General features: G+C 52.2%; 2 protein-coding genes across 2 annotated transcripts in view; both read right to left on the reverse strand.

The window, feature by feature from the left end:
- LOC142255917 (uncharacterized) overlaps window positions 1-12,180 on the reverse strand; it is a 39,397-nt gene extending 27,217 nt beyond the window's left edge. The window contains exons 1-10 of the mRNA XM_075327364.1: window positions 12,033-12,180; window positions 11,851-11,955; window positions 11,628-11,772; window positions 10,618-10,832; window positions 9,709-9,927; window positions 9,522-9,628; window positions 9,185-9,338; window positions 9,012-9,111; window positions 6,269-6,435; window positions 5,924-6,157 (exon numbers count right to left, since the gene is read on the reverse strand). Coding sequence (XP_075183479.1) covers window positions 5,924-6,157; window positions 6,269-6,435; window positions 9,012-9,111; window positions 9,185-9,338; window positions 9,522-9,628; window positions 9,709-9,927; window positions 10,618-10,702 — 1,066 coding nt within the window. The 5' untranslated portion in view covers window positions 10,703-10,832; window positions 11,628-11,772; window positions 11,851-11,955; window positions 12,033-12,180. The remainder of the gene's footprint in view (window positions 1-5,923; window positions 6,158-6,268; window positions 6,436-9,011; window positions 9,112-9,184; window positions 9,339-9,521; window positions 9,629-9,708; window positions 9,928-10,617; window positions 10,833-11,627; window positions 11,773-11,850; window positions 11,956-12,032) is intronic.
- Window positions 12,181-14,939: 2,759 nt separating this feature from the next.
- LOC142255918 (uncharacterized) overlaps window positions 14,940-27,901 on the reverse strand; it is a 52,223-nt gene continuing 39,261 nt past the window's right edge. Inside the window, exons 17-20 of the mRNA XM_075327365.1 lie at window positions 19,404-19,553; window positions 16,037-16,216; window positions 15,194-15,310; window positions 14,940-15,118 (exon numbers count right to left, since the gene is read on the reverse strand). Of these exons, the coding sequence (XP_075183480.1) occupies window positions 14,940-15,118; window positions 15,194-15,310; window positions 16,037-16,216; window positions 19,404-19,553 (626 nt within the window). The remainder of the gene's footprint in view (window positions 15,119-15,193; window positions 15,311-16,036; window positions 16,217-19,403; window positions 19,554-27,901) is intronic.

Below are 27,901 nucleotides of genomic sequence, written 5' to 3' on the forward strand. Positions count from 1 at the left end.
AAGTACCCTGAGCCCTGTGGTGGAGAAAGACCGCTCCCCACCCTGACAGGCTCGCGTCCGTCGTGACCACAACCCAGGATGGGGGCAGGAAAGATTTCCCCTTCGACAGAGAAGTGGGAAGAAGCCACCACTGAAGGGAAGCCTTGGCTGCCCGAGAAAGGGAGACGTTCCTGTCGAGGGACGTCGACTTCCTGTCCCATTTGCGGAGAATGTCCCATTGAAGTGGACGCAGATGAAACTGCGCAAAAGGAACTGCCTCCATTGCTGCTACCATCTTCCCTAGGAAGTGCATGAGGCGCCTCAAGGGGTGTGACTGGCCTTGAAGGAGAGATTGCACCCCTGTCTGTAGTGAACGCTGTTTGTCCAGCGGAAGCTTCACTATCGCTGAGAGAGTATGAAACTCCATGCCAAGATATGTCCTAGGAAATCTCCTTGGGACATTGAGGCGATGACGGAGCGGAGCGATTCCATCCGGAACCGCCTGGTTTTTACGTGTTTGTTGAGCAGTTTTAGGTCCAGAACAGGACGGAAGGATCCGTCCTTTTTCGGCACCACGAACAAGTTGGAGTAAAAACCGTGACCCTGTTGCTGAAAAGGAACAGGGATCACCACTCCTTCTGCCTTCAGAGTGCACACCGCCTGAAGAAGAGTATCGGCTCGCTCGGGGGGCGGAGATGTTCTGAAGAATCGAGTCGGGGGACGAGAGCTGAACTCTATCCTGTAACCGTGAGACAGAATGTCTCTCACCCAACGGTCTTTTACCTGTGGCAGCCAGGCGTCGCAAAAGCGGGAAAGCCTGCCACCGACCGAGGATGCGGTGTGAGGAGGCCGAAAGTCATGAGGAGACCGCTTTGGGAGCGGTTCCTCCGGCGGTCTTTTTAGGACGTGACTTAGACCGCCATGAATCGGAGTTCCTCTGATCCTTCTGAGGCCTTTTGGACGAGGAGAATTGATACCTGCCCGCGGACCGAAAGGACCGAAACCTCGATTGTACCTTCCGTGGTTGAGGTCTGTTTGGTTTGGACTGGGGTAAGGATGAGTCCTTTCCCTTGGATTGTTTGATGATTTCATCCAATCGCTCCCCAAACAGGCGGTCGCCAGAAAATGGCAAACCGGTTAAGAACTTTTTGGAAGCAGAGTCTGCCTTCCATTTACGTAGCCACATGGCCCTGCGGACTGCCACCGAATTGGCGGATGCTACCGCCGTACGGCTCGCAGAGTCCAGGACAGCATTAATGGTGTAGGACGCAAACGCCGACGCCTGAGAGGTTAAGGACACCACTTGCGGAGCAGACGTACGCGTGACTGCATTAATCTGCGCATGACAAGCTGAGATAGCTTGGAGTGCCCATACGGCTGCGAATGCTGGAGCAAAAGACGCGCCGATAGCTTCATAGATGGATTTCAACCAGAGCTCCATCTGTCTGTCAGTGGCATCTTTGAGTGAAGCCCCATCTTCCACTGCAACTATGGATCTAGCCGCCAGTCTGGAGACTGGAGGATCCACCTTGGGACACTGAGCCCAGCCCTTGACAACGTCAGGGGGGAAGGGATAACGTGTATCCTTAAGGCGCTTGGAAAAACGCTTATCTGGACAAGCTCGGTGTTTCTGGACTGCCTCTCTGAAGTCAGAGTGATCCAGAAACGTACTCAATGTACGCTTGGGAAACCTGAAACGGAGTTTCTCCTGCTGAGAAGCTGACTCCTCAATTGGAGGAGCTGGGGGAGAAATATCCAACACCTGATTGATGGTCGCTATAAGGTCATTCACTATGGCGTCTCCTTCAGGTGTATCTAGGTTGAGAGCGGCCTCAGGATCAGAATCCTGATCTGCTACCTCCGCTTCATCATCCAGAGAGTCCTCCTGCTGAGACTCCGAACAGTGTGATGAAGTGGAGGGAAGCTCCCAGCGAGCCCGCTTAGGCGGCCTGGGACTGCGGTCCGTGTCAGAGACCTCACCCTGGGACCTATGGGTCACCCCAGGAGCACTTTGCTGTTCCAACCGAGGGGGGCCTGGGGTCAATGATTCAACAGTGCCCGGGGCCTGAGTCACCGGTCTGGACTGCAAGGCTTCTAGTATCTTAGCAGACCATTTATCCATACTCTCAGACAGTTTGTCAGCAAATACTGCAAACTCCGTCCCTGTCACCTGGACAGTGGTAGCGGGTGGTTCCACCTGGGCCACCAGTAGCAGAGGCTCCGGCTGAGTAAGTGCCACAGGGGCCGAGCATTGCACACAATGAGGATCGGTGGAACCTGCCGGTAGTATAGCCGCACATGAGGTACAGGTTGCAAAGTAAGCCTGTGCTGTGGCACCCTTGCTTTTTGCGGACGACATGCTGTTGTCTCGTCTGAGTACAATGCAGGAGGGTATATAGCCAAAAATCAACAGTGCGACCGTACAGTGTAAATGTATAGCATATAAGCATATATATATATGTACACTTCGGCACTCAGTGGGGCCAGCACCACAGGTGCGGCTTACCGACCGCTCAAAGCGGTTGTCTGATCATCAGATTCCCTGCCTGGGCCTCCCAGAGCCGTGTTGTCTCTCCTCTCCAGCGTCAGAAGTGCTGACAGGAATGGCTGCCGGCGTTCTGTGAAGAGGAGGGGGCCGTGGGCGTGCCCTAGAAAGTGCGGGAATCTGATGCCCCACTGTGCTGAGTGAGGGAGGAGGAGGATACAAAGTATGCTCCAGCCCTCAGCGCTGACGTCCTGTGCAGCGTCCCGCCCTTCCCCTGACTGGCAGGCCTGGGGGCGGGAATATGCGATACTAGGCCGCAAAAGCCGGGGACTAAAGTTATAAGCGCGGCCGGCAAATAAGCGCGGTCGGCGCGGTAGTCCCCGGCGCACTAACACACCCAGCAGTGCTGCAGTGTGTATGGCACAAGCGCTCTATGCGCGGTCCCCCAAGGGGACACAGAGTACCTCACAGTAGCAGGGCCTTGTCCCTGACGATACCCGGCTCCTGTCCAGCAGATTCCCCAGGGGCTGCGGAGGGAGCACGGTCCCAGTGCCTGGAGACCGTTTGGGATCCCACTTCACCCAGAGCCCATTAAGGGATGGGGAAGGAAAACAGCATGTGGCTCCTGCCTATGTACCCGCAATGGGTACCTCAACCTTAACAGCACCGCCGACCAGAGTGGGGTGAGAAGGGAGCATGCTGGGGGCCCTGTTATGGGCCCTCTTTTCTTCCATCCGACATAGTCAGCAGCTGCTGCTGACTAAGATGTGGAGCTATGCGTGGATGTCAGCCTCCTTCGCACAAAGCATAAAAACTGAGGAGCCCGTGAGGCACGGGGGGTGTATAGGCAGAAGGGGAGGGGCTTTACACTTTTAAGTGTAATACTTTGTGTGGCCTCCGGAGGCAGAAGCTATACACCCAATTGTCTGGGTCTCCCAATGGAGCGACAAAGAAAATTAATATCAGCAGCATAAATAATCTCGCTGCAAATCTACTATCTGGATGGAGAATAAGCTGCAGATTTACCCCAATCTTCACAGATAATCAGGGGCGAAACTAGAATTCATAGAGTCTGTATGGAAAATAATAGGTGAGTCCACCCACCTAACAGCAAGAAAGTGAAGCAGCAGAGACAATTACACAGTAATACCACCATATATCAGAGATGGCATACAAGTGGCAGACAGGAGAAAGCCACTAAGGAGTTATCCCTCCCAAAACAAACAGAGTTCATGCACCTCATGTGGCACTTTCCTTCTCTGCGTCCCATATCACCTGATGTGGCGCTTTCCACCTCTGGGCCCCATATCACCTGATGTGGCACTCTCCATCTCTGGGCCCCATATCACCTGATGTGGCACTCTCCATCTCTGGGCCCCATATCACCTGATGTCTCACTCTCCATCTCTAGGTCCCATATCACCTGATGTGGCACTCTCCATCTCTGGGCCCCATATCACCTGATGTGGCACTCTCCATCTCTGGGCCCCATATCACCTGATGTGGCACTCTCCATCTCTGGGTCTCATATCACCTGATGTGGCTTTTTCCATCTCTGGCCCCCATATCACCTGATGTGGCTTTTTCCATCTCTGGCCCCCATATCACCTGATGTGGCGCTTTCCATCTCTGGCCCCCATATCACCTGATGTGGCGCTTTCCATCTCTGGGCCCCATATCACCTGATGTGGCGCTCTCCATCTCTGGGCCCCATATCACCTGATGTGGCGCTTTCCATCTCTGGGCCCCATATCACCTAATGTGGCACTTTCCACCTCTGGGTCCCATATCACCTGATGTGGCGCTTTCCACCTCTGGGCCCCATATCAACTGATGTGGCGCTCTCCACCTCTGGGCCCCATATCACCTCATGTGGCGCTTTCCATCTCTGGGCCCCATATCACCTGATGTGGCACTCTCTACCTCTGGGCCCCATATCACCTCATGTGGCGCTTTCCATCTCTGGGTCCCATATCACCTGATGTGGCACTCTCCATCTCTGGGCCCCATATCACCTGATGTGGCACTCTCCATCTCTGGGCCCCATATCACCTGATGTGGCACTTTCCACCTATGCGTCCCATATCAACTGATGTGGCACATTCCATCTCTGGCCCCCATATCACCTGATGTGGCGCTTTCCATCTCTGGCCCCCATATCACCTGATGTGGCGCTTTCCATCTCTGGGCCCCATATCACCTGATGTGGCACATTCCATCTCGGGGCCCCATATCACCTGATGTGGCACATTCCATCTCGGGGCCCCATATCACCTGATGTGGCACTTTGCATCTCTGGGCCCCATATCACCTGATGTGGCGCTCTCCATCTCTGGGCCCCATATCACCTGATGTGGCACTCTCCATCTCTAGGTCCCATATCACCTGATGTGGCGCTTTCCATCTCTGGGCCCCATATCACCTGATGTGGCACATTCCATCTCGGGGCCCCATATCACCTGATGTGGCACATTCCATCTCGGGGCCCCATATCACCTGATGTGGCACTTTGCATCTCTGGGCCCCATATCACCTGATGTGGCGCTCTCCATCTCTGGGCCCCATATCACCTGATGTGGCACTCTCCATCTCTAGGTCCCATATCACCTGATGTGGCGCTTTCCATCTCTGGGCCCCATATCACCTGATGTGGCGCTTTCCATCTCTGGGCCCCATATCACCTGATGTGGCACTTTCCACCTATGCGTCCCATATCACCTGATGTGGCACATTACATCTCTGGGCCCCATATCACCTGATGTGGCACATTCCATCTCGGGGCCCCATATCACCTGATGTGGTACATTCCATCTCGGGGCCCCATATCACCTGATGTGGCGCTTTCCATCTCAGGGCCCCATATCACCTGATGTGGCGCTTTCCATCTCTGGGCCCCATATCACCTGATGTGGCGCTTTCCATCTCTGGGCCCCATATCACCTGATGTGGCACTTTCCACCTATGCGTCCCATATCACCTGATGTGGCACATTCCATCTCGGGGCCCCATATCACCTGATGTGGCGCTTTCCATCTCGGGGCCCCATATCACCTGATGTGACGCTTTCCATCTCTGGGCCCCATATCACCTGATGTGGCACTTTCCACCTATGCGTCCCATATCACCTGATGTGGCACTTTGCATCTCTGGGCCCCATATCACCTGATGTGGCACATTCCATCTCGGGGCCCCATATCACCTGATGTGGCGCTTTCCATCTCTGGGCCCCATATCACCTGATGTGGCGCTTTCCATCTCTGGGCCCCATATCACCTGATGTGGCACTTTCCACCTATGCGTCCCATATCACCTGATGTGGCACTTTCCATCTCGGGGCCCCATATCACCTGATGTGGCGCTTTCCATCTCTGGGCCCCATATCCCCTGATGTAGTGCCTATGTCTATGGTTATAGCCGTGTTTACAGTGATCTAGAAAAATAGTTTATGTTTCTCCTTACCTGGCTCACAGAGCACACAGGTCTCAGGTCCAATATTTCCTGATGTATTACTGTATAAACCAGAAGGGCAAGGACGAGGAACGACAGACCCGACTGGGCAATAATACCCCGGCGGACACACATTTCCCAGAGTTCCCTGGTTTGGGGTTGCAGATTTTACAGAATGTGTACAGAAGTATCCTTCAGAGCAAAGACCAGACACCCGTGTCTGTCCTAAGGTGTCACAGTAATGTCCTGCAAAAAAAACACATTAACATTGTGAGATTTACATAAAGGGAAGGAGCGCTGGTAGCAGCAATCACACAGCAGCTTCCTGGGCCGCCTCTGCAGGTCACTGATGGTTACCTGCGTCACACGGCAGGCAGTCCTCCTCTACGCTGCGTCCTCTGTGCGGATTGTACGTGCCTCTGGGACATGGAAACTGCTCCGGAGAAAATGTCCCTCCAGGACAGTAGAACCCAGGAGGACACTCCTTTCCCTCCAAGGATGATGTCTTGTTGAGGCAGAAGAATCTGCGATTTGAGAAGAGAGGATGCACGCAGGACATTAATCTCAATAAACGAGATATATTTGGACTATCAGATGCACTTTTCCTCCCAAAAATTTGGGAGGAAAATAAGGGGTGCGTCTTAAAATACGAAGATAGCTTACCGGAGGTTGGTGGAGAGAAGTCACAGGAGGTAGGGGCAATGCTGTGTGTTGTGCTGCGGGCAGCAAGGCACAAGCCATTCTGAAGATGTCGGCAGTGAGTACTTCAAATAATGGCGCTCAGAATCAGCACATGCACGGATGGAGCTCTCAACTCAAGTTCTCATCAGCGCACGCGCCAAATTCGGCTTCTATTTCTTTGAAGCCCGCACCACCGACATCTTCAGAATGGCCCGTGTCTCACTGCCTGCAGCGAGCACCAGCACAGAGCAGCGCCCGGTGCCCAAGGACAGAGCAGAGGCCGGTGCCCAAGGACAGAGCAGAGGCCGGTGCCCAAGGACAGAGCAGAGGCCGGTGCCCAAGGACAGAGCAGAGCCCGGTGCCCCAGGACAGAGCAGAGGCCGGTTCCCCAGAACAGAGCAGAGGCCGGTGCCCAAGGACAGAGCAGAGGCCGGTGCCCAAGGACAGAGCAGAGGCCGGTGCCCAACGACAGAGCAGAGCCCGGTGCCCCAGGACAGAGCAGAGGCCGGTTCCCCAGAACAGAGCAGAGGCCGGTGCCCAAGGACAGAGCAGCGCCCGGTGCCCCAGGACAGAGCAGAGGCCGGTGCCCCAGGACAGAGCAGAGCCTGGTGCCCCAGGACAGAGCAGAGGCCGGTTCCCCAGAACAGAGCAGAGCCTGGTGCCCCAGGACAGAGCAGAGGCCGGTGCCCCAGGACAGAGCAGAGGCCGGTTCCCCAGAACAGAGCAGAGGCCGGTGCCCAAGGACAGAGCAGCGCCCGGTGCCCCAGGACAGAGCAGAGGCCGGTGCCCCAGGACAGAGCAGAGCCCGGTGCCCCAGGACAGAGCAGAGGCCGGTGCCCCGGAACAGAGCAGAGGCCGGTGCCCCGGAACAGAGCAGAGGGTGGTGCCCCGAAACAGAGCAGAGGGTGGTGCCTCAGAACAGAGCAGAGGCTGGTGCCCCAGAGCAGAGCCCGGTGCCCCAGGACAGAGCAGAGGCCGGTGCCCCAGGACAGAGCAGAGGCCGGTTCCCCAGGACAGAGCAGAGGCCGGTGCCCCGGAACAGAGCAGAGGGCGGTGCCCCGGAACAGAGCAGAGGGTGGTGCCCAAGGACAGAGCAGAGCCCGGTGCCCCAGGACAGAGCAGAGCCCGGTGCCCCAGGACAGAGCAGAGGCCGGTGCCCCGGAACAGAGCAGAGGCCGGTGCCCCGGAACAGAGCAGAGGCCGGTGCCCCGAAACAGAGCAGAGGGCGGTGCCCCGGAACAGAGCAGAGGGTGGTGCCCAAGGAGAGAGCAGAGCCCGGCGCCCCAGGACAGAGCAGAGGCCGGTGCCCCGGAACAGAGCAGAGGCCGGTGCCCCGAAACAGAGCAGAGGGCGGTGCCCCGGAACAGAGCAGAGGGTGGCGCCCAAGGACAGAGCAGAGCCCGGCGCCCCAGGACAGAGCAGAGCCCGGCGCCCCAGGACAGAGCAGAGCCCGGCGCCCCAGGACAGAGCAGAGCCCGGCGCCCCAGGACAGAGCAGAGGCCGGTTCCCCAGGACAGAGCAGAGCCCGGCGCCCCAGGACAGAGCAGAGCCCGGCGCCCCAGGACAGAGCAGAGCCCGGCGCCCCAGGACAGAGCAGAGGCCGATTCCCCAGGACAGAGCAGAGGCCGGTGCCCCGGAACAGAGCAGAGGGCGGTGCCCCGGAACAGAGCAGAGGGCAGTGCCCCGGAACAGAGCAGAGGGCGGTGCCCCGGAACAGAGCAGAGGGCGGTGCCCCGGAACAGAGCAGAGGGCAGTGCCCCGGAACAGAGAAGAGGGTGGTGCCCAAGGACAGAGCAGAGCCCGGTGCCCCAGGACAGAGCAGAGCCCGGTGCCCCAGGACAGAGCAGAGGCCGGTGCCCCAGGACAGAGCAGAGGCCGGTGCCCCGGAACAGAGCAGAGGCCGGTGCCCCGGAACAGAGCAGAGGCCGGTGCCCCGAAACAGAGCAGAGGGCGGTGCCCCGGAACAGAGCAGAGCCCGGCGCCCCAGGACAGAGCAGAGCCCGGCGCCCCAGGACAGAGCAGAGCCCGGCGCCCCAGGACAGAGCAGAGCCCGGCGCCCCAGGACAGAGCAGAGCCCGGTGCCCCAGGACAGAGCAGAGCCCGGTGCCCCAGGACAGAGCAGAGCCCGGTGCCCAAGGACAGAGCAGAGGCCTAGCTTACAGTAAGTATCTGGGAACCCTTGTGCACCACCTGCAGAATCGCCGTACTCCAGCACTGACCCTGCTTCCTGTGACCAACGCTGCCGCCCCCTTCTGGTTAAACATCACCGGATTATAAAAAGTGCCCCATATTTTTTATTTTGCTTTTTTTTTCCTCTAAATTTGAGGTGCGGCTTATAATCCTGTGCATTTTATAAAACAAATAATACAGTAATTAATAAAGATTACAACCTGTGGTGTGCATGCTATCAGGATCTTACCCTTCTGTGCAAGGTAGGCAAACACCCTGCCTTTCCATAGGGTTAAATGTTCCCGGAGGACAGGTCTGAGGAGCAGAGGAGCCAACCGGGCAGAAATGTCCTGAAATGTAAAATGTCCACAGTAAATATATAGATTTATGCATACACTTACGTTACATGCATGTGAGCGGTACCTGGCGGGCATGGACCTCCCATAGGGTTAGCTGCGAAGAGTTGTGGTGATATAGCGGAAATGATACAATAGAAGCCCTCAGAACACGGCCCAGCGGGCAGAACGAGGCCCGGCGAGTCGCAGTAATGTCCAGCAGCACACGGAGAACATCCCGCCTATGACAAGGGACAAATGCATTTCCTTTCTTACCGCTATATTATAAATGTATTCATAGAGGATTGCGGTAAGTCAGTTTATTACATGAGCAGTTAGTTCTCTCCTGTGATACATTTTCTATTTCCATCTTGTGTTTCCCAATTAAATCTTTATAAATAACCTGGGTCCTTATTATTTCCTACCTCTGAGAGCAGCTTCATTCTGGAGCTGTAGGTGCCGAGAGGACAAGGTGTGGGAGCCGCGCTCCCCCGAGGACAGAAGTGACCGGCCGGACAAGGACCAGCAGAATCTAATCCGATAACACAGGAATGAAACCATTCTGAAAAGGTCACATGCATCATCTTGACTATAAGTGATATCCGACATTACCTGGAATTTCTTCTTCCTGATCCGGTCGCTGAGCTCCGGCCTTACAGTAATATCCCTCTGCACAGTCTCCGGTCACACTGGAGGCGTTATACAAACTGCAGTATTTGCCTCCATCACATTCCCTGCAGCCAGAAGCATCACCGAGGCCCGGCTCTGAGCTATAGGTGCCAGGCCAGCAAGGGCTCCAGTCCACGCTAGTCCCCTGGGGACAATAAAATCCTACAAGAACAAAAATGTTAACACTTTAATGGGGGTTTATATATTGACATATTGTCTAAATAAGTTATACAGGTAAAATATATCTTTGTACCATGTTAGCCAGTAGAGATAAAAAAATGTTTAAAAGAACTGAAGTCCTCAGTGGTTGATACATTGTAATGGCTAACTGAAAAGATGGTAACAATAGCAGCTGTCGAGACTACGCAGGTGTCTTCTGAGCCTGATGAAGAGACCTGAGTAGTCTCGACAGCTTGCTATTATTACCATCTTTTCAGTCACTCACTATTCTGCTGGTGCAGTCACTGTGTCCATACATTACATTACTGATCCTGAGTTACCTCCTGTATTATACTCCAGAGCTGCACTCACTATTCTGCTGGTGCAGTCACTGTGTGCATACATTACATTACTGATCCTGAGTTACCTCCTGTATTATACTCCAGAGCTGCACTCACTATTCTGCTGGTGCAGTCACTGTCTACATACATTATTGATCCTGAGTTACCTCCTGTATTATACTCCAGAGCTGCACTCACTATTCTGCTGGTGCACTCACTGTGTACATACATTACATTACTGATCCTGAGTTACCTCCTGTATTATACTCCAGAGCTGCACTCACTATTCTGCTGGTGCAGTCACTGTGTACATACATTCCTGTTCCTGAACTGATCATGATTTACATCTTACCTCTAGGACATGGCTGAGGGCTCATTCCTGAAATGCAGTATTTACCAGCCGGACACACATCACACTCAGTCGCTCTGTGCTGCATTGTGAAAGTGCCTGGAGAGCACAAGATAGGAGCAGATGATCCAGACGGGCAGAAGTGTCCTGGGGGGCAAAGACCACCTGACAGACCATCCCCTGGAGTTGATATTTCTGCTCCAGCTGAACAGTAATATCTGAAATAGAAATTAAAATTAAATCCCTTTTTTTTTTTAGTCACTTCATTATCGGGGATACAAGAAACCATAAGTGAACACTGCCGCCACTAGGAAGTGACAGTAAGAATTACACTTAAAAGACAAAACTGTGGCTCAGTGGTTAGCACTGCAGTCTTGTGGTGGCTCAGTGGATAGCACAGCAGTCTTGTGGTGGCTCAGTGGTTAGCACTGCAGTCTTGTGGTGGCTCAGTGGTTAGCACTGTAGTCTTGTGGTGGCTCAGTGGTTAGCACTGCAGTCTTGTGGTGGCTCAGTGGTTAGCACTGCAGTCTTGTGGTGGCTAAGTGGTTAGCACTGCAGTCTTGTGGTGGCTCAGTGGTTAGCACTGCAGTCTAGTGGTGGCTCAGTGGTTATCACTGCAGTCTTGTGGTGGCTCAGTGGTTAGCACTGCAGTCTTGCAGCGCTGGGGTCATGAGTTTAAACCCCACCAAGGACAACATCTCTCATTGGGTCACAACAAAATTTTCCCAGGGTTGTGCGGTTTTTGCCGCAGATCAGTGAGAAATCGAGAGCTAAATCTGCACACATTTATCATGGATTTTTATTTGGATTTACAGCAGATTTTACGCTGTGAATTGAAATCGATAAATCTGCAATGAATGTCCAGAACATGAAATACGAAGGATAAAACTTTCTAACATCTCACGCTTTTTGCTGCTGTTGTAACACAATTCAAGTCTTCTGCAAAAAACTGCAGCGGATCTGCCCCATGTGAACATAGCATAGGAAACAAGAAGAATAAGTATCAAACTCACCCAGGTGCACACAGTCCGGACGGAGAGAAGAGACCCGAAGCATTGCAAAATCTCCCCCCAGGGCAGGGCCTGCAGTCATTTCTATTTCCAAGACCTTCTGCGTCTGCCCAGGTCCCGGCCGGACAGGGCTGCGGCGATTGTGCCCCTAGAAAAAAAAATATAGCACTCACAATAAAATGTGTTGTTTTCTGATACCATGCGTAGTACCCAACATGATCCAGACCTGCTGGGCAATAATGTCCTGGTGGGCAGATGTCACCAGAGAGCCCGTCATGTGGATATTCATCTGCGGCCCCTTCTTTACACCAATACCCAGAGGAACAATTCCCTAAAAGACGTGATAACATGAGGCGTATACTGTATATACACAACAATGGTGACGGCTCACCTAATATAGAGATTCACCTGTAGGAGCTGCTTGTCCCGAGCCCTTACAGAATTTCCCGGGAGGACACCGCACACAATCCACGATGCTGGACAAACCGTGTCTGGGTCCAATGGATCCTTCTGGGCAGCCATGCTGGGTGGCAAATTGTGTCCCCAAAGGGCAAAAATACCCCTGTGGGCAAATGTACTGTGTGTAGTCAGTGACCGGCTGCTCCCGGCGCTCACAGAAGAATCCTGGGAACAACGAAAAGCACAAAACTAGAAAGCGATTTACGTGCTCTAAAATCTCTAGAACTTTCTAATTTACTTTGGATTTTGGTTCCTCGTCAGTTTCAGAATAAGAAGTTATGGAATAGTGCGGATTGTGAACGGCAATACGCCTGTTACCAGTCAGAGGCAGTAAGTGACTAGTCCTGCCGAGAGGTGGATACAGTTATATCCAGTCTGGACAATGCTCTGTGAGCTCCACACATCAGAAGCTGTACAAATCGCTGAGGCTTTGTCACAATGTATCAGTCTACAGTCTGCTGTCTGGTCTCATGTTGCTATCAGCATTCACTGACAGCAAGCAGAGAGCTCTAACATGTTGATACATTGAAACAACGTATAAACGGAAGTTGAAGAACTTCTACAATATATGGACACATTTGGGTGACAATTTATTTATTTTTTTTACTTAAAAGCATCTATTTTAAGCCTAAATCAATTTTTGCAATTGGGTTCCAATGCAAGTTTTGCTTTCATGGGCTCTTTTGTTTTCCTGCACAATGCCGGGTGCAGAATGAGTTACCTGAGAATATGTCAGTGAGCTCGTTCTAACAGGGAGTTTGACTCTTTGATCTTTATTATTTTGGGTTTATCTTAGCTGATTTATGACCACATCAAATTTCAGCTCAACATTCATATGGCTGTGATGCCCTGGCAAAACCAGGTTGTCGCAGAGCCTGCACAAATCCACCAAAATGCGGGCCATTCTCCTCTTTAGCACCAACACAGTCTCCACACAGATGTACACCAGCCAATCAGGCCTAGTCACCCCCTCCCCCCAGGACAATGGGAGGGATGGAGGAGAAGAGCTCAGGAAGTGATAGAGAGGAGTAAAGTGGCAGTTTGAGCTGTAGTGAGTGGAGAGCTGACAGGTGGTAGTTGGAGTCCCTGCAGAGGGTGGTAGTCGGGGTTGGAGCCCCGGACCACCGGACGATGGGACTAGCTACACTGACTAGGTGGCAGTGAGGGCCACAGGCGACAGAGATCCGGTCGCAGGGAACCTGAGGTAGACCGGGGCAGGGTTGTTGCCTGCCGGTGCCGAGAGAGGGGATCCGGTCCGGAGGCCGTTTCAAGCGGACTAGTCCAGACAAGAGAGACAGACAGAAAGTGCAGAAGAAAGGGCCCATGGCTGTATATCTGGGTGTGGGACCCGAATACACCCGCCGGAGGCTACCGGTCACAGGCAATTTGGTTTACCACTGGACTCTGTGTGCAATCCTTTGGAACTGTGAGTACACCATTCATCCCCGATCCAACCCTGCATGACACTCTCCACAGCCATTACTCCCATCCACCTGGGCCCCGGGACAACACCTCCCCTACCCGTAGAGGGGATTCCAGCCTGCTGCCCCACTCCATGAGCCCCGGGTGTCCCATCACAAGGCAGCGGCGGTGCTACCAACTCTCACCGTAACCCACGGGTGGCGTCACTGACAAACTATTCCCCTGTAAATACACCCTTCCTACGGTTGTGAGGACGGACGGCTGCACAAGCCCGGGTCCGGCTGCCACTCGAGCCACAGTAATGAACCTGGATCCGAGCACCCCCTGGCAGTGGTCTGGCCCCCGTCCGCAACATGGTCATCAGTCAGCTCAGAAAAAAGTATAAAACTTGTTCCCAGTCACAATGAGCTCACTGTCAAATTTACTGTTAATCTCAAATAGGCAAATGGTGCAAAATTGTTGGTAAAATCCAGATTATCGTCTCACGCAGACATTCTGCAGATACAAGACTTAAAAGGGTTGTCTGGGACTTTTATAATGATGGCGTATCCTTAGAATGAGATTGTTGGGGGTGCAATACCCAGTATACCCGCCATTCAGCTCTTCCAATTGCGCAGTTGCATATCACTATTCACATCAATATTGGGTGGATGTGCAGTACCTGGCCAAGGCCATTGACAGAGCTGGGTAGTTCTGCTTTGCAACTGAGCGCATCGGCACAGGGAACAGCTGATCGGTGGAGGTGCCAGGTGTCGCACCCCTAGAGATCAGAAATGGATGACCTATCTTAATGATAGACTAATCAGTATAAAAGCCCTAAACAATTCCTTTAAAACATTATAGCCTCCATATCAGTTTTCCGGGTTATGGCCTCCATATCAGTTTTCCGGGTTATGGCCTCCATATCCGTCTTCCGGGTTATGGCCTCCATATCCGTCTTCCGGGTTATGGCCTCCATATCCGTCTTCCGGGTTATGGCCTCCATATCCGTCTTCCGGGTTATGGCCTCCATATCCGTCTTCCGGGTTATGGCCTCCATATCCGTCTTCCGGGTTATGGCCTCCATATCTGTCTTCCGGGTTATGGCCTCCATATCTGTCTTCCGGGTTATGGCCTCCATATCTGTCTTCCGGGTTATGGCCTCCATATCTGTCTTCTGGGTTTAGACCTACCTGCTTCACAGATCCGGCACGTGGTTTGCTTTTCTGCATTTTGGTAATATCCAGATTCACAAGGTAAAGGCTTTGTGCTCCCTGCTGTGCAGCGATGCCCTGCGGGACATGGTAAGCTCTCAGGCAGCGTCTGCCCCTCAGGACAATAATAACCTGCAAAGAGAGATGAACTGAAATCCCGTGCAAAAAAAAAAAGCTATTATACAGAGAAAGTGAAGCTGAAAGAAGTAGGACAAGAATGCAACAGATAGTGTAAATGAGGTCAGATCTTCGCTTTTCCTTGGATGGTACCTTCTGGGCACTGCCCTGTGGGGGACGTGATCCCAGACCCGCTGCAGAACATTCCTGGAGGACACGGCTTACATTCAGAGACACTTCCCAAACGGTAATCTGCTGAAAATGTGCCTGCCGGGCAGGGCTGTGGATGATGGGAACCATTCGCTGCAAGTAAAAAAAGATGATGAACATACGGACAAGGAACAGGGAAGCAAAGAAGTAAAAAGTAAGTGGACCTACGGCAAAATGTCCCAGGAGGGCAGATATTTCCCTGCAGGGCATTAGTGGGTTTGGAAGTCTTGGTCCTACCCGTGCAATAGAAACCAGCAGCACATTCCCCAGAGGGAGCAGCGAGGCCTGGAATAGGGCACAAAGTAAGGAAGAGGCATAAGAACAGCAAGGAGAAAATATTATTACAAGAGGCGGAAAATGAAAAATGTTTTCAAATATCTGAAGGAAGAGAACAAGGAGCGGAGACTCGGTCCACACGGAGCTACCGGGACAAGACGAGGAGGAGCCGGACATTGCCTGCGTCAGTAAGGATTGTGACTACCACATTTCCCATCATGTATCTTTCTCTACAGCCCCAGAATCCAATTGTGCAACTGTTATCACTTCACATTTCTATTCACTCCCCTAAAGTTCCTACTGGCTCAAAGCATCAGGGAACGTTTCCTTTCTCTGTGACTCTATTTGAGGGACTGCATGTCCATTAATAAGAAAGTCCTGAGTACAGCATAGAAGGCTGTGCTGTACGAATACCCGAGAAAAACAAAAATCTTATTAATTTGGAGTTCAAAAGGCATAGAAGGAGTGTACTTGACTCTCAGGCTTATTCTAATAGGGAAGCAAGCCGCCCCATTGTCATAGACCATTATCATAGCCAGAGAAGGAGGCTGGCTTAGCTATTGAAATCAGCGGTCATCCAATCCATTTCAAATTTGGCAATGCCATGACCAGTGCAAATGTAAAAAAAAAAAAAATTATACACACACGCACGCACACGTTTAAAAGATATATGTTTGATGTCATTTGCAGTCTTGTTACATGTATGCATTGCTTTTATATGAGCATTTTTCTCACCTGCGTTCTCACAGTAAGACCCGGGAGGGCAGGGTATGGGCTCAGTGGCGCCCTCCGGACAGTAGAAGCCAGGCAGGCACTTGCCTCCAGTGGAGGTGGCAGGACACAAGCAGTTGGCACTGGTGTAATTATCCAGATCAAAGGGCTGCGGAGTCCAAGCAGCAAAAACACAAAACCAACCTAAAGAGAAGTAGAAACATTGTACGCACCCCAATATTCCTTGCAGTGCAGAAGTAGCAGTGCTTACCGGGGTCCAGGTGAGAGGAACCACGCTGATTTTATTCCTAAAACTTTACATAGTAACTATGGATGATCAAATACCTCAAATATTCGGCTACGCCCATATTCGACGAATAGGATGCCGCTATTCGACTATTTGCGAATATACAATCTGTAATGTAAGTCTATGGGAAACCCGAATAGTTGCCGAATAGTTTACATTGCGCATCGAATATTCACATGGTAGTGCCGCTCATCACTAGTTACGAGTACAGAGCACCTGAGCATGGTAGTGCCCATTCATCACTAGTAACGAGTACTGAGCACCCAAGCATGGTAGTGCCCGCTCATCACTAGTTACCAGTACTGAGCACCTGAGCATGGTAGTGCCCATTCATCACTAGTAACGAGTACTGAGCACCCAAGCATGGTAGTGCCAGCTCATCACTAGTTACCAGTACTGAGTACCTGAGCATGGTAGGGCCCGCTCATCACTAGTTACCAGTACTGAGCACCCGAGCATGGTAGTGCCCGCTCATCACTAGTTACCAGTACTGAGTACCTGAGCATGGTAGGGCCCGCTCATCACTAGTTACGAGTACTGAGCACCTGAGCATGGTAGTGTCCATTCATCACTAGTTACGAATACAGAGCACCTGAGCATGATAGTGCCCGCTCATCACTAGTTACGAGTACAGAGCACCTGAGCATGGTAGTGCCCATTCATCACTAGTTACCAGTACAGAGAGCACCCGAGCATGGTAGTGCCCGCTCATCACTAGTTACCAGTACTGAGCACCCGAGCATGGTAGTGCCCGCTCATCACTAGTTACGAGTACTGAGCACCTGAGCATGGTAGTGCCCATTCATCACTAGTAACGAGTACTGAGCACCTGAGCATGGTAGTGCCCGCTCATCACTAGTTACCAGTACTGAGCACCCGAGCATGGTAATGCCCGCTCATCACTAGTTACGAGTACAGAGCACCTGAGCATGGTAGTGCCCATTCATCACTAGTTACGAGTACTGAGCACCCGAGCATGGTAGTGCCCGCTCATCACTAGTTACCAGTACTGAGCACCCGAGCATGGTAGTGCCCGCTCATCACTAGTTACGAGTACAGAGCACCCGAGCATGGTAGTGCCCGCTCATCACTAGTTACGAGTACCTGAGCATGGTAGTGCCCGCTCATCACTAGTTACCAGTACTGAGCACCCGAGCATGGTAGTGCCCGCTCATCACTAGTTACGAGTACTGAGCACCAGAGCATGGTAGTGCTCACTCATCACTAGTTACCAGTACTGAGCACCTGAGCATGGTAGTGCCCATTCATCACTAGTTACCAGTACTGAGCACCCGAGCATGGTAGTGCCCGATCATTAGTTACCAGTACTGAGCACCCGAGCATGGTAGTGCCCGCTCATCACTAGTTACGAGTACTAAGCACCCGAGCATGGTAGTGCCCGCTCATCACTAGTTACCAGTACAGAGCACCCGAGCATGGTAGTGCCCGCTCATCACTAGTTACCAGTACTGGGCACCCGAGCATGGTAGTGCCCGCTCATCACTAGTTACCAGTACAGAGCACCCGAGCATGGTAGTGCCCGCTCATCACTAGTTACCAGTACTGAGCACCTGAGCATGGTAGTGCCCGCTCATCATTAGTTACCAGTACTGAGCACCTGAGCATGGTAGTGCCTGCTCATCACTAGTTACCAGTACTGAGCACCCGAGCATGGTAGTGCCCGCTCATCACTAGTTACCAGTACTGAGCACCTGAGCATGGTAGTGCCTGCTCATCACTAGTTACCAGTACTGAGCACCCGAGCATGGCAGTGCCCGCTCATCACTAGTTACGAGTACTGAGCACCTGAGCATGGTAGTGCCCGCTCATCTCTAGTTACCAGTAAAGAGCACCTGAGCATGGTAGTGCCCGCTCATCACTAGTTACCAGTACTGAGCACCCGAGTATGGTAGTGCCCGCTCATCACTAGTTACAAGTACTGAGCACCTGAGCATGGTAGTGCTTTCTCATCACTAGTTATGAATACTGAGCACCTGAGCATGGTAGTGCCCACTCATCACTAGTTACGAGTACTGAGCACCCAGGTATTGTAGTGCCCGCTCATCACTAGTTACGAGTACTGAGCACCCAGGTATTGTAGTGCCCGCTCATCACTAGTTACGAGTACTGAGCACCCAGGTATTGTAGTGCCCGCTCATCACTAGTTACGAGTACTGAGCACCCAGGTATTGTAGTGCCCGCTCATCACTAGTTACGAGTACTGAGCACCCAGGTATTGTAGTGCCCGCTCATCACTAGTTACGAGTACTGAGCACCCAGGTATTGTAGTGCCCGCTCATCACTAGTTACGAGTACTCAGCACCCAGGTATTGTAGTGCCCGCTCATCACTAGTTACGAGTACTGAGCACCTGAGCATGGTAGTGCTCGATCATTACTAGTTACGAGTACTGAGCACCCAGGCATTGTAGTGCCCGATCATCACTAGTTACGAGTACTGAGCACCCAGGTATTGTAGTGCCCGCTCATCACTAGTTACGAGTACTGAGCACCCAGGTATTGTAGTGCCCGCTCATCACTAGTTACGAGTACTGAGCACCCAGGTATTGTAGTGCTCACTCATCACCAATAGTAATAGTAATGTGATTGTAAGTAGATGAAGATCTGCAGATCTTATAGGCTATAGACATGTTTTCCATATGTAAGTGGCTACCTTAAGTTAAACAGTTTCAGGCTGCAATCTTCATTGCTAATGATAGGAGGTTTGCAGCTCGCTTATAGTATCAGACTTTTCACGTGTGGGCTTGTTTCCCCCAGTTATGAATGCCATATATGATGTCTGTCTGTTGTCAGTAGCTCTCGTGTATTGTGTCTCATTCCTGGACTGATTTCTTCTTCTATCTCTCATGAAGGATCACGTGCTTTTCTCCCCATCTACAGCCCTAGTGAGCTGCCCTCCTTCATTACTCGAATCTCCCTCATATTTATGTACAACCTCCTAACAATCTCTAACACTGAGAGAAGGGTAGAGGAGAGCAGAAGTCGGAGGCAGGAGCAGCGCTCTGACCCCTAGGTGAAGAACTCACACACTCTGCAGAAGAAAATGGTAGAAAATTCACACTCACCCGGGTCACACTTTCCAGATACAGCGCTCAGTCCTTCCACGCCACAGTAATGCCCTGAGGTACATGGCAAACAGCTATCAATACTGTGTGACCGAGGGTCCGGGTTATAGTAGCCACGAGGACAGGGGAACTGACAGGAGTGCTGGGTGCCTGAAATATTCCAAAAACATCACTGTAATATTATTAGGGCATGCACATTTTCATTATTATTTCACTTATCCACACATTACATAGGGGACAAAATGAACAACTTTCTAATACAGTAACACCTTGACTTAAGAGTGCACCAATTTATGAATTTTTCAGGATACGAGCTCTAACTCTGTACCTTTTTTGCTTTATGAACCGAACAGAAATGGGAGTTAGGAGCAGCTTATACTCGCCCTCCCTCTCATCCCCCGAAACACAACGTCCCCTCTCATGCAGTCAGCTGATCGGCGTGTGACAGCGGTCAGCTGATCGGCGTGTGACAGCGGTCAGCTGATCGGCGTGTGACAGCGGTCAGCTGATCGGCGTGTGACAGCGGTCAGCTGATCGGCGTGTGACAGCGGTCAGCTGATCGGCGTGTCAGAGCGGTCAGCTGAATGGCGTACGCACATACTCATCAGCTGACTGCATGAGGTGAGGGTGCCCTGCTGCAGGGAACCAGAGGGAGGGTGAGTATAATACGTGTGCAGCATGTACCAGGATGGGGGGCCATGTACCAGGAAAGGGATCATATATACCAGGATGGAGGGCCATGTACCAGGATGGAGATCATATATACCAGGATGGGGGTCTATGTATCAGGATGGGGGGGCCATGTACCAGGAAGGACATCATATATACCAGAATGGAGGGCCATATACCCGGATGGGGATCATATATGCCAGGATGGGGGGCCATGTTCCAGGATGGGGGATCATATATACCAGGATGGGGGCTTTGTACCAGGATGGGGGATCATATATACCAGGAAGGGGGCTTTGTACCAGGATGGGGGATCATATATACCAGGATGGGGGATCATATATACCAGGATTGGGGATCATATATACAGTACCAGGATTGGGGTCATATACCAGGATAGGAAGTCATGAGTAAGGGCTGAAATAGATTAATAGCATATCAATCAATTTTAATGAGGAAATTTAATTTGACGTAAGAGCAAATTGAGTTAATAAGTTAAGAGCTCGGTCACAGAACCAATTAATGTCGTTAGTCGAGGTATTACTGTATATGTTGTTTTCTTATGTTCTGTTTTCAAGATCTCTGCTTACAGGCAGTAAATGTCATCCATTGTTTACATCTAGTCATAAAAAACTGGCCACACCATAAGCATCTTACAAGAGAACTCTGCTACACTATAATGAGCGATGGACGTCTGAGCAGGATATAATCATTGTGGATAATTTGTTGCAGGATGTTAACAAGATTGTTTCTATTCACTGACATGTTATCGTAATAATGGTGGGAAACTGAAAGAGGGAAATCTACCAAACAAATTTTTGCATGATTGTGAAAATTGCAAATTGCATGACTTTTTTTTGCAAAAAAGAGAATTTTGTTACTTACCGTAAATTCTTTTTCTTATAGTTCCGTAATGGGAGACCCAGACCATGGGTGTTTAGCTTCTGCCTCCGGAGGACACACAAAGTACTACACTTAAAAGTGTAGCTCCTCCCTCTGAGCTTATACACCCCCTGGTGAGCAGACCCAGCCAGTTTAGTGCAAAAGCTGAAGGAGAATAGCCACCCACAAGTAGAACCGAGTAAGAACCGGAACAACCGGAGACTCTGTCCACGACAACAGCCGGTGATAACACGCGGAACAAGAAATTGCCAACAGGCAACAGGGGCGGGTGCTGGGTCTCCCAATACGGAACTATAAGAAAAAGAATTTACGGTAAGTAACAAAATTCTCTTTTTCTTTATCGTTCCTTTGGGAGACCCAGACATTGGGACGTTCCAAAGCAGTCCCTGGGTGGGAAATAAACAGAATAAACTAAGAAGTGGGCAGAACCTAACTTCACAAATGGGCGACAGCCGCCTGAAGGATGCGTCTGCCCAAGCTCGCATCTGCCGAAGCATGAGCATGCACTTGGTAGTGCTTTGAAAAGGTATGCAGGCTAGTCCAAGTGGCAGCCTGACAAACTTGTTAAGCCGTAGCCTTGTGCCTGAAAGCCCAAGAGGCACCGACAGCTCTGGTCGAGTGTGCCTTGATCCCCGGCGGGGGAGGCACCCGAGTACTCTGGTAGGCATCCGAAATGGTCGATCTAATCAAACGGGCTAAGGTCGGCTTAGAAGCAGAGAGACCCTTACGCCGACCTGTGGTCAGCACAAAAAGAGAAGTGCACCGCCTAAGTGCAGCGGTGCGAGACACATAGATCCGGAAAGCACGCACCAGATCCAGAGTATGCAGCGCTTTTTCAAAGCGATGAACAGGAGCCGGACAAAAGGAAGGTAGGGTAATGTCCTGGTTAAGGTGGAAAGGAGAGACCACCTTAGGAAGAAAGTCCGGAGTCGGACGGAGAACCACCTTGTCTTGATGAAAAACCAAAAAAGGTGACTCCGAAGAGAGCGCAGCCAAATCAGAGACTCTCCTGAGGGAAGTAATGGCCACTAGAAAGGCCACTTTCTGTGAAAGGCGATACAAGGAAACTTCCCTAAGAGGCTCAAAGGGGGGTTTCTGCAAAACCGTGAGAACTAAATTAAGGTCCCAGGGATCCAAGGGCCGCCGGTAAGGCGGAATGATGTGAGACGTGCCTTGCATGAAGGTGCGGACCTGAGCCAGCCGAGCGAGACGCCGCTGGAACAGAACTGACAAAGCTGAGACTTGTCCCTTGAGAGAGTTGAGGGACAGTCCTAGCTGCAGACCGGACTGTAGAAAAGACAGAAGGGTCGGCAACGAGAAAGGCCAAGGAGGATGGCCGGAAGAGCGACACCAGGACAGGAAAATTTTCCAAGTCCTGTGATAGATCTTAGCGGAGGAAGACTTACGGGCCCGAGTCATAGTGGAGATGACTTCAGGAGGGATACCAGAAGCCGTCAAGATCCAGGACTCAAGAGCCACGCCGTCAATTTGAGAGCCGCAGAATTCAGGCGGAAAAACGAACCTTGTGAGAATAGGTCTGGACGGTCCGGGAGATGCCACGGCATCTCTACGGACAGATGGAGCAGGTCTGGATACCAAGCTCGCCTGGGCCAGTCCGGTGCAATGAGGATGACTCGACGGCCCTCCATTCTGATCTTGCGCAGGACTCTGGGCAAGAGAGCTAGAGGGGGAAACACGTAGGACAGACGAAACTGGGACCAGTCTTGAACCAGTGCGTCCGCAGCGAATGCCTGAGGGTCGTGGGAGCGAGCCACGTAAACGGGAACCTTGTTGTTGTGACGGGATGCCATTAGGTCCACGTCCGGAGTGCCACATTTGCGGCAGATTGACTGAAACACTGCCGGGTGCAGGGACCACTCGCCACCGTCCACGCTTTGACGGCTGAGATAATCTGCCTCCCAGTTTTCCACGCCTGGGATGTGGACTGCGGATATGGTGGACTTTGAGTCCTCCGCCCATTGAAGGATGCGTTGTACTTCCAACATTGCCAGGCGACTGCGTGTCCCGCCTTGGTGATTGATGTAGGCAACCGCTGTCGCGTTGTCTGACTGGACTCGAATGTGCCTGCCCGCCAACAGGTGGTGAAAAGCTAGGAGAGCTAGAAGCACGGCTCTGGTTTCCAGCACATTGATTGAAAGGGCTGACTCGGACGGAGTCCAAGTGCCCTGCGCTCTGTGGTGGAGATATACCGCTCCCCAGCCGGATAGACTGGCATCCGTGGTGAGAATCACCCAGGACGGGGCCAGGAAGGAGCGCCCCTGGGACAGGGAGAGAGGCCAAAGCCACCACTGAAGAGAGCTCCTGGTTTGTGGTGACAGAGCCACTAACCTGTGTAAGGAGGAAGGCCGCTTGTCCCAACAGCGGAGAATATCCAGCTGCAGGGGGCGCAGATGGAACTGGGCAAAGGGAACAGCCTCCATGGACGCCACCATTTGACCCAGCACCTGCATCAGACGCCTGAGGGTATAACGGCGGGGCCTCAGCAGAGAGCGCACCGCTAGCTGGAGGGACTGCTGTTTGACTAAGGGCAACTTCACAAGTGCCGTCAAGGTCTCGAACTGCATCCCTAGGTACGTGAGACTCTGGGTCGGAGTCAGAGTGGATTTGGGTAGATTGACCAGCCACCCGAATTGAGCTAGAGTGGAGAGAGTGAGCGAGACACTCCGCTGACAGTCTGCGCTGGATGAAGCCTTGACTAGAAGGTCGTCCAGGTAAGGAATCACTGCCAACCCCTGGAGGTGCAGGACCGCAATCACTGCTGCCATGACCTTGGTGAATACCCGAGGGGCCGTGGCCAACCCGAAGGGGAGAGCCACGAATTGGAAGTGATCTTCTCCTACTGCAAAACGTAGCCAACGCTGGTGTGACACTGCAATTGGCACATGCAGATAGGCATCTCTGATGTCGATGGATGCCAAGAAATCCCCTTGGGACATAGAGGCAATGACTGATCGCAGAGACTCCATGCGAAAATGCCGCACCTGAACATGCTTGTTGAGAAGCTTCAGATCCAGGATGGGCCGGAAGGTACCATCCTTTTTGGGAACTAGGAAGAGATTTGAGTAGAAACCTCTGAACCGTTCCCAGGCGGGAACCGGTACAATTACTCCATTGGCCTGTAAGGCTGCCACGGCCTGTGAGAAGGCGGCGGCCTTGGAGCAGGGGGGAGTTGAGAGAAAAAAATCTGTTTGGCGGACTGGAAGAGAATTCTATCCTGTAGCCGTGAGAGATGATATCTCTCACCCACTGATCGGAGACGTGTTGAAACCAAGCGTCGCCAAAGTGGGAAAGCCTGCCACCGACTAAGGACGTTGCTGGCGCGGACAGATAGTCACGAGGAGGCTGCCTTAGTGGCAGCAGCTCCTGCGGTCTTCTATGGACGCGCTTTTGGGCGCCAGTTGGATTTCTGGTCCTTGGCTGAGTTAGCGGACGAGGCCGAGGGCTTAGAGGACGACCAGTTGGAGTGGAGGAACGAAAGGAGCGAAACCTCGACTGATTCCTACCCATGGCAGGTTTCCTGGCTTTAGTTTGAGGCATGGAAGTACTCTTCCCGCCAGTAGCTTCCTTAATAATTTCATCCAGCTGTTCTCCGAACAGCCGGGACCCAGCAAAAGGGAGCCCCGCAAGGTACTTCTTAGAAGAAGCATCTGCCTTCCACTCTCGAAGCCACAAGATTCTGCGGATAGCGAGGGAATTAGCCGAAGCCACCGCAGTGTGGTGAGAAGCCTCCAGCATGGCAGACATGGCATAGGATGAAAAGGCCGAAGCTTGGGAAGTTAAGGCATCCATTTCGGGCATAGATTCCCTGGTGAGGGAATGCATCTCCTCTAGAAAAGCAGAGATGGCCTTGAGAGCCCACACTGCTGCAAAAGTCGGAGAAAACGCGGCCCCCGCCGCTTCATACACGGATTTGGCCAGAAGGTCAATCTGGCGGTCAGTGGAATCCTTAAGGGAAGTGCCATCAGCCACCGACACAACGGTCCGGGCTGCGAGCCTAGACACCGGAGGGTCTACCTTTGGGGACTGAGCCCACTCCTTGACCACCTCAGGTGGAAAGGGGAAACGGTCATCAGAACCACGCTTTGGGAAGCGCTTGTCAGGACAGGCCCTGGGCTTGGTCACAGCGGCCTGAAAACTGGAGTGGTTAAAGAACACACTCTTTGCTCTCTTAGGCGAGGTAAACTTGTGCTTTTCTGCTAGAGAGGGTTGCTCCTCTGATACTGGCGGATTGAGGTCCAGTACAGAATTAATAGAAGCAATCAAGTCACTAAGATCTGAGTCATTTTCGGACAGATCAATGGGGCACATGGAGTTAGCCTCCGAGCCCCCTGTAAAGGCATCCTCCTCGTCCTGCGAGTCAGCTCTGGAATCAGATCGACGGGAGGAGGAAGGAGAGGGAGCCCTGCGTCTCTTCTTAGGAGGACGGGGTCTGGGCCCTGATGATGAATCCTCTGTGAGCTCTGGTCCTGAGAGACCCCTAGCAGCAGAGGCACCCTGTGAAGGGGCCTGATGCATATTCATCAAAGTCCTGGACAGAAGTCCCATGGACTCAGCAAAAGACTGGGAGATAGACCTAGAAAAGGACTCTACCCAGGCCGGGGGTTCAGCCACAGGAGCAGGAGCAGCCTGAGAAACCACTGGGGGTGAGACTCCAGGCTGTGGCACCGCCAAGTTAGAGCAGGCATCACAATGTGGGAAGGTGCTCGGTTCAGGCAGCAGGAGCTTACATGCAGTGCATACAGCATAAAGCTTTGGGGCCTTGCTCCTCGTGTGAGACATGCTGCTGGAGTGGGGGCTCTGCCAGAGAATGACCCCCAGAGAGTATATACAGAGGTCCAGAACCGGAGACCGGTTGTGGCTTACCAGACCGCTGGAGCGGTGTTGTGTGCCCTCCAGATCCCGAAGCCCGGACCCCCAAGCACAGCACCTCAGCAGAGATGCTGCAGACCAGCGCTGCAATGACTGATCGCAGAGAGAACGCTGAGAAAATGGCCGCCGGAGCGAAGAGAGGGGGCGGGACTTGCTTGAGGAGCGGGATCTGGAGGGCCATAGAGACCTACAGGGGAGGGGACACACACTGCAGTGGGGAGTGTCCCTCCCCTGTACAGAATGGCCGCCGGGAGGAGCCGAGCCTGTCCCTCTGCATGAGTGACATGCGAGGGCAGTGAAACAGAAACTAGGCCTCCGGCGAAGCCGGGGCCTAAATTTGAGCGGCGCGGCCGACGCGCAGGCACCATCGGCGCGGTTCTCAGGCGACAGCTAGAGAACCCGCCGGAAATGTCAGTAAACACAATAAGCACACTCTCCCCCAACAATAAAGTACAGGGACCCCGAAATCTAAACGTCTCAGGTACTTAGCTTGCTGAGACGCAGGGCCAAGTCCCTGGGGATGAGTGCTCCGGTCCAGCAGGGTCCTGAAGGGCTGCGGATGGAGACCGGTCTCCTGCCAAGCATGGAGACCGTGCTGGCTCCCACTTCAAGCCAGAGCCCAGGAGGGATGGTGAAGGAGCACGGCATGTAAGGCTCCAGCCTAGGAATCAACCTTACAACACCGCTGACACAGTGGGGTGAGAAGGGACATGCCGGGGGTCCAGACGTGGACCCCACTCTTCAATCTCGTTCCAAAAGGAAAAAATCATATGAGAATGCATGTGTGGATGTATGCCTCCTGAACACAAAGCAATGAACTGTCTGGGTCTGCTCACCAGGGGGTGTATAAGCTCAGGGGGAGGAGCTACACTTTTAAGTGTAGTACTTTGTGTGTCCTCCAGAGGCAGAAGCTAAACACCCATGGTCTGGGTCTCCCAAAGGAACGATAAAGAAAATTGCATTTTTTTTAATAAATATTTATTATGCTTGCTTACTTACTTAGAGTCAACATATTCTGTAGCCCTGTACAAACATTGTAAATCCTAATAGGGACAGTGAAAACAATCTAAATTCCCTATCAGGTATGCCTTTGCTTCTTAGGCAAATCTGAGCCTTGTTGGCTACACCAATGCAGTGTAAACCAGATTTATGAATGTGACTTACATGAGTCAAACTCTCTAGTGCGAAGGCATAAAAGTAGAAAATCAGCTCTAGAAACTTACACCTGAAGATGCACGACAATCATTACGGTAAATGCTGCACAACATTAGAGATAAATAACAATGCAAAGCAGACTTAAAAGAAGGGAATTTTGTTACTTACCGTAAATTCCTTTTCTTCTAGCTCCTATTGGGAGACCCAGACGATTGGGTGTATAGCACTGCCTCCGGAGGCCACACAAAGCAATTACACTAAAAAATGTAAGGCCCCTCCCCTTCTGGCTATACACCCCCAGTGGGATCACTGGCTCACCAGTTTTAGTGCAAAAGCAAGAAGGAGGAAAGCCAATAACTGGTTTAAACAAATTCACTCCGAAGTAACATCGGAGAACTGAAAACCATTCCACATGAACAACATGTGTACCCGAAAAACAACCAAAAATCCCGAAGGACAACAGGGCGGGTGCTGGGTCTCCCAATAGGAGCTAGAAGAAAAGGAATTTACGGTAAGTAACAAAATTCCCTTCTTCTTCGGCGCTCCATTGGGAGACCCAGACGATTGGGACGTCCAAAAGCTGTCCCTGGGTGGGTAAAGAAATACCTCATGTTAGAGCTGCAAAGACAGCCCTCCCCTACGGGGAGGCAACTGCCGCCTGCAGGACTCTTCTACCTAGGCTGGCGTCCGCCGAAGCATAGGTATGCACCTGATAATGTTTGGTGAAAGTGTGCAGACTCGACCAGGTAGCTGCCTGGCACACCTGTTGAGCCGTAGCCTGGTGTCGTAATGCCCAGGACGTACCCACGGCTCTGGTAGAATGGGCCTTCAGCCCTGATGGAACCGGAAGCCCAGCAGAACGGTAGGCTTCAAGAATTGGT

This window comes from Anomaloglossus baeobatrachus, chromosome 11 (assembly GCF_048569485.1).
Source record: "Anomaloglossus baeobatrachus isolate aAnoBae1 chromosome 11, aAnoBae1.hap1, whole genome shotgun sequence".
Lineage (NCBI taxonomy): Eukaryota > Metazoa > Chordata > Amphibia > Anura > Aromobatidae > Anomaloglossus > Anomaloglossus baeobatrachus.